At 30.8% G+C, this 7,058-nt stretch overlaps 1 protein-coding gene across 1 annotated transcript; it reads left to right on the forward strand.

The window, feature by feature from the left end:
• The first annotated feature begins 5,949 nt into the window (after positions 1-5,949).
• Positions 5,950-6,598, forward strand: LOC111007908 (uncharacterized). Its single transcript, XM_022280451.2, has one exon. The coding sequence runs from the start codon at positions 6,050-6,052 to the stop codon at positions 6,368-6,370; it is 321 nt and encodes a 106-aa protein (XP_022136143.1). The 5' UTR covers positions 5,950-6,049; the 3' UTR covers positions 6,371-6,598.
• Positions 6,599-7,058: the final 460 nt, after the last annotated feature.

The following is a 7,058-nucleotide window of genomic DNA, read 5'->3' on the forward strand; positions in this document are numbered from 1 at the left end:
GTTATTGTCGAGTAACCATTCGATCCTTAAGCGGAAACCGCTCAACTACACCACCCGCCACTCTGTATATTCTTCACCGAAGATCTTGCAGGAAGGTTAACCGCACGATCTCCGGAGCGATCCTAATTACTTTCCCTTCCTTATAAATATCATGGTAATAGGAAAGAAACTTACCTGTGAATTCGATTAGAATTTGAATTCAAGATCTATATATTGACTAACAAAAACTTCAGGGTGCTAACTCCCTGTCTTGCAAGATTCCGAAGGCTTTTGGGACTTTTGATGCTTTAGTAAATTTCAAGCTATAACATTTGACGTCGTCTATAGGAAATGAAATAATTGAAGTTACCAATTCTAATCGAGATAATTTGTTCCTCTTTTTTTGAAGCAATCAAGTATTGATGAAAAGTGGTTGCTTGGTCTGTATAGGAGGTCGAGGAAGAGGACACCCAAAAAAATGCACGATCAAACTCCACCAATTCGATGATACGGATGGAGCCAGAAATTACTAGACTGAGGGTAGAGATAAATAAGGTTAGGGCGAAGTTAGGTGATGTTGCAAACCTACGCGTAGAGATAGTAGAAACGACCCAAGCTTTGTGTAGAAATCAAACGGCCTCGCAGACACTTTTAGTGAGAGAAAATCTAAGGCCATCGACACGACGCTAGTAGCTCATACACTCGAAGGGTCTCCCTGTGCTAGAAGAGGATGTTAGTTTGCCTCTTCAATGTGATCCTGCAAAGGGCAAGGGCCCGATGATTGATACTCGGTACAATTATTAGTTCCACCTTTTCAATTTGTATTAAGTAATTATAAATACTTTTAAAAATTGTAACAAATAAATAATCAATTAAATTAATCAATTAACATATAATATTTGATTTAATATAATATATGTTAGTTAGTTTTTAGGATATATACGTTAATTAGTTGACTTAAGTTAAAAACCATGGTACATAAAGATATAGGTAGGACAATTTTGGAAAAGGATTTCAATGGTTGGGGCAGTTTTCACAAATCCAAATAATAATGGGCCAGTGATGTTCTTCACGGCCCATCTGTTGCCCAAGGCCCACGAAGAATGACAATCAAAACGGCCCAAAGATAGAATGGTTTGTGCAGCGTCGCAGAGGATTCTAGCCACCGGAGCGTACGATTCACGACAGCCAACCACGCGTCCGGACCGGACCAACTCGATCTGGAAACTGCCAAATTTGGAACAAGTGAAAAGAAAAAAGTAAAAAAAAAAAACATTCTTTTTAAATTTTCGATTGAATTTTTAATTTATTATTTTTAATTTAAAAATGGAATCAGAATCAGAATTAGAAATATAAAGTAATGTCGTTTCAGTGCAGGAATATGTCGCGCAAAATCAAAATATTCCGACTTGTCGTCAAGAAGCCAACAGGAATAAGTGAAAAAGAAAATAAATAAAGAAAAAGCTGTGTTAAATTTGAGACCAAGCATGTTCTAATGTTTCTGTTCACACAAGTCACACAATTTTACTCCCTTTTAAATGTCAAACATTAAGAATATTTTGCTTTTTTAATTAATAACAATATAAAAAAAAAACAAAGAAAATTATTTCCCTTTATTTATATATATATTTACATGAAAAGTCACTTTATACCTTTTCCATAAAATTTTAAAACTAAACAACATTTTAATCAGTCACAATATGCTTTTATTATTATTATTTTTTGCAATTATAATTGTATAAAACAGTTTCAGTAATATTATTTATTCTAATCGATCTTCATTATCATTGTTATTAAATATTTGCAGCCTTAATAAATATATAGGCTGCAATAAACTTGAACAAAATATTTTAAAATATAGTGTTTCGATCCTTTTGTTTGCGACCTTGAATGTAACATTGTTTTTAAAAAAACCTGAGTTGATTCATAAAATACAATCCTCTAAAAATGTAACTATGTAGACCATAGGTAGTGTATTGAATTTTCATTGAAATGTTGATATTTCAATCAAAATTTTATATGTTCGTACTGAGATTTCTATATATGAATTAAATTTAACCTAACCTATTCGTTTAGGTTTTTAGGTTAGATGGTATTAGAAGTAAAATTTATTTAAGAGTTTGACACTGACATGAGGATTGATCACTCATGAACATAATACGAATATCAATAATTTTTTAACTTATTTAACAAAATGGTCAACTATTTATTTTTTAATTTAGATAATTCGTTATGGATTTTTATTTTTATAATTTTTTGTTTTATAAATATCCATCAACATTGACATTTTATCGATATGAGATCTCGACATTGAATTTTAAAACCTTGAGGGTAGGTTACAATGAATATTTATTTTCAACACTTTATTTAGTGCTTATTTATATAAATCTTTTTCTTTTATCAATTTGAGCATTATTCAACTAAGTTAACATATTTTTTTTGTCAATAATAATAATAAAAAGTTAAGATATTTATCTCCAACTAGAAGGTTGTTTGTGAGTTCGAATTCTCACCCTACACGTACTATATCATCCAGACTTTTTAATCGATAAAATAAATTTAAATAAGTTAGCTTTATGATCAATAAATTCTCGTCATAAGTTAAATGGATAAAAGTTGAAGTTTTTAATTCTATTGAAACTTAAAGTTAAAAGAAAAAAGTTCACTTCAACACAGCTTTTAAGGCACCTATTTCCGATCATCGTGGTTCGAATCTCCGCCCCACATATTATACTTTTAAAAAAAGTCAATAAATCAAATTGTATTTTTCTTTCCGGAAAGAAAATCAAATGATATTAAATACTAATCAATCAATCAAATCAATAAAAATAGTGGCAAACCATTCCAAAACAATTTGTGATAAGAAAAATAATAACGATTATTGAAATAATTTTCATTGTCTACCATATTGACATTGAAATATAATTAATGTGTCGGTAGGTTTGATAGCTTAATTCCACATTTGTTATAAAATTAATGACTAAGAAAACGTTGACTCTCACCTAAAAGAGAGAGAAAAATAAACCACTTTGTAATTTTGTTTAATATAATTTGGGTTATGCAAATTCATGAACTTAGTTGAAACCTTTTTTAAGCCAATAATAATTCCACTCACACATCTATTCAACTATTTAATCCTCACATGCTTGTAGTTGTAGTTTATAATGTGGGAATAAATTAAGATTATCTTATTCGCTAATTTTAAATAGGTTCATCACAATTAATTTGCTATATATTATCACTAGAAGACATTTGAGTTTTTCAATCATCGTCAAAGATCAATTTAATCTTCATATGTTTCATCTCCAAAGTAATCTACTGTGAGGAATTTTTATTTGGTCACCAAAAAAAAAAATAAAAGTTTTCAAAATATACTAAACTTTTGGCGACGAAACATATATTTCATCGCTAAAAGTACCTTATTGTGACGAAAATTTCGTCGTAAAAAACTTTGTCTCCAAAACCGAAAATTCCTGTAGTACATCGGTTTATAATAACATTAATTTTGTAAAAAATAACATAGTTGACCAGTAATTGACATATATCTCCAACAGAGAGATTGTGAGTTCGATCTCTACCCCAGATATTGTAGTAAAAAAAGAAAATTAATTTTGTCTAATTTCTTTTGTGCACCTTAATTGATTAAGTTCGATGATCCAAAAATGTTGACCATATCAGTGTGATCGATCTCCCAACCTGTTTAGACAAAGTATACACATTTCAATCTACAGCACATGCCGACTTATGTAGCTCAAGAGTAATTTATAAGGTCAACATCATAAACAACAACTTTTTTAGTACAATAACATATGAGAATCATGGGAGTTCCCACATGCGACTTTTTGATCGAAAATATATACCTTAACTAATTGAACTAGTATCAGATTGACACGAAAGAAATCTACCGAAAGTTTCTAGCGTAGGAATATGTATGTATGATTATTATTATTTTTCTTTCTTGCACATTATACTCGGAAGTGGTTGGAAAAATGATCATTTTTGAAATGTAAGTTGTGATATTAAATAAGGAAAAACATTTGACAAAGTCGAAAAATAAAATGAAATTGGAAGGACATAATTAAGTGCAAGTTGACAGCAACATAAGAGGGGCATAGTGGAGTAGCACTCAGTGCCATTATATATTTTTGTTTGTGGTTCAGTCCTTATCAATAAACACTGCACCTACCTATTTCCTTCTTCTTTCCTTGCACTATCTTTTCAAATTTTCTTAAAAAAAAAAAAAGAAATTTATTGTATTATTTAGAAAATTAACGACAATGACTAAAATCATCATCGGTTCAAAAATCTAAACGAAGAATGTTTAAAAGCTTTCACTTAAAATACTTTTAATTAAGTTTTTTCATTGTCGATGTGAAGAAAAATTCATTTCCCCTTTTTTTTTATAAAATGTATCGAGCTGATCAATTATGATAAGATCGGTGGAAGATTGAGCCTTCGATGTTTAAGTTGATTTTGAGATTTCGTTGTGTTTTTAATATAATGAATTAAAAATATTAATTAAGATGTAATCTAAAGAAATTGAGGAGAATTTAGCCCTAGACTTGATAGATTTTGTCAAACCCTAGCTAGCAAAAAGTCTACATGAGCAATTTTGTTATTATGTTTTACTGTTGAGAGTTCTTTTTTAATAATTTATTTATTGAATCTAATGGCAACACAGACTTTTGGCTATTTTTTCTAACAATCAACCAAATCTATTTTGTGTAATACTAATTTAGTTTAAATGTATAATTTGATATTTTAAATTTTTAATGTTGTCCTAATTTTATATTTCAGAACTTTTTAATTAAATCCTTGCCCAAGAATATTTTTCAAAAGTAAAAAGGTGATGATCTGAATTTCAAAAAGTATTATTTTACTTGACTTATCAGTTAGACATTTTTATTTATCTCACTCCTACCTTAATCCTCTTTCTAGAATAATTACTAAGTTATACTCAAGTTTTGACTACTAGAACTCAATTTAATTAAAAACATAAAACATAAAACAATTCTACTTTAATTTAAAAACTTGCTTAATAAGGTATTATCACATAATACCTCATATATATTTTTTTGATTTTCCGTAATCATTGTGTTGTCTAGGTTGAACAATAATGTGACCAGCGCATAGCTCGAACACAATCTCATGGTAGGTGATACCACAAGCTCCAATGACGTTCTTGCCACTACCATCCCTTAGGGGACCATAATACTTCATATTTTACCTGATTATAAAGAAAAAAAGTTTGCCAAACTAAGATTTAAAATGTCGGTATCAATAGAAATATCGATGAAATGCTGACGTCAGCGTATAATTCAAGAAAAATTATGAAATAAAAATTCATAGCAAATATTTAAATTGACAAATAAATATTCCACACATTTTTTAAACAAGTTTAAAATTATTGATATTAATATAATATGTCAACATTAATGATATTTTATTGATGTTGTTTGCACTTTATCGAGTTTTATGTGGTACCATAGAAATATTGATTCGCCTCTCATGTTGATGCCTAAACCTATTGACATACAAAAATGTCGATATGTACACGAAAATTTAATGCCCATGTAAAACACAACTCACCTAGCTCAAGAATTTGGTTTAAAAATTTCTAAAGTAGATGAAAAGTTTGAACTTTGAAACGATAGGAACCAAATAATATACTATGTTTCACCTATTAATGAATCAAACTTTTACCAATTTAACACAAAAGAGAAGTTTTTTTTTTGTTGTTCTTTCTTTGTTTTTGAGTACACAAAGATCAGAAGTTCTTGCAATTAGAAACCAAAACTCTTGAATTGAACCCCAAAAGAAAAAAGGAGAAAAGTTTTGATTTTGTGAATAATTAGGTAACATTGTCGGCATATTGGGTTAGATTAATGGACCCCAAATTTTTTTTTTCCTTTTCACAAATTTAAAAAATAACACACAATCAAAATTCAAAGGTCTTTAAAAAGGCAACCATAAACCTACATGATAAACTCCACCACTCCAAAAAATCTCCACTTCCCACACCCATTATTATTAAAATCCCACCTCCAAAAGTTTCCTCTTCAATCCGATCATGTGGCGGTTGGCGGCGGAGCTGAGGAGAAACCTCCACAACATAAGGAAGAGCCCACGAGTGGCAGATGAAAGCATGTACGGCGGCGGCGGCGGCGACGGCGGCGGAATTGTGGCGGAAAGAGACCGGAGAGGAGGGAATTCATATGGGTTTTCGATGATTTACAGCGTTCTTCGGACCCCATTTTCGGTTCTGTGTTGCTTCTCTCAACCGCACGTTAATGGCGCCGACGGGCTGTGGGTCTCCGGCGAGTTCGCCAGAATATCGGAAGTCAACCATCTTATGGTAAGCGACAGCATGAGATATGCAATCTTAATGTAAATAAAAATATGGAAAATGGAGGCTTAATTTCGATTGTATCTGGTTTTCAAGGACACAAATCGATGCTACCACCATAATTATAATTATTATTATACACCCATTGGAACAAACATAGCTTGGGTTCAACTTTTTTTTTTGTTTCCCTTCTTTCCTTAGAACATAGTATTACGATTGTGGGTGGAGATTGAAATCTTTAATGGAAAAGTTACTGATGTGGAAATTGAATTATGCTCAAATTTTACAAGTTTAGGCTGGACTTACGATGATGTTATGTATGTGTGGATATGTTGAATGTATATAAAATAATATATTTGTTCATAGTTTACAAAATTTTTCAATGTAACTCAATTTTGTCTCATTTTTCACTAGAAGAAGATAGAAAGCACAACCTATTAAGGTCATATCTCTCTAGGCCAACATGAAGAAAGAAATAAGAGGCACTAATCTCATTTAATCTACTCTTTAATAGATAAATTTGGGATTTGCGATCCTAAGTAAGATCGGTTTAGGAGGAAAAGATCGATACATCTAGTAGTTAAAGGTTTGACTCAAACATATGGTCAGCTCGATCCTCTTTCTCCAATAATAAGGTAAGGTTATGAAGTCCTTCCTTCTACCGGTTTTAGCTTGCTCCTATAGCTGAACGTTAATTAGCAATGTACTTTTAGAGTTGGATCCCTTCTACTCT

This window comes from Momordica charantia, assembly GCF_013281855.1.
Source record: "Momordica charantia cultivar OHB3-1 chromosome 4 unlocalized genomic scaffold, Mcharantia_2.0 BLBB01000004.1, whole genome shotgun sequence".
Classification (NCBI taxonomy): domain Eukaryota; kingdom Viridiplantae; phylum Streptophyta; class Magnoliopsida; order Cucurbitales; family Cucurbitaceae; genus Momordica; species Momordica charantia.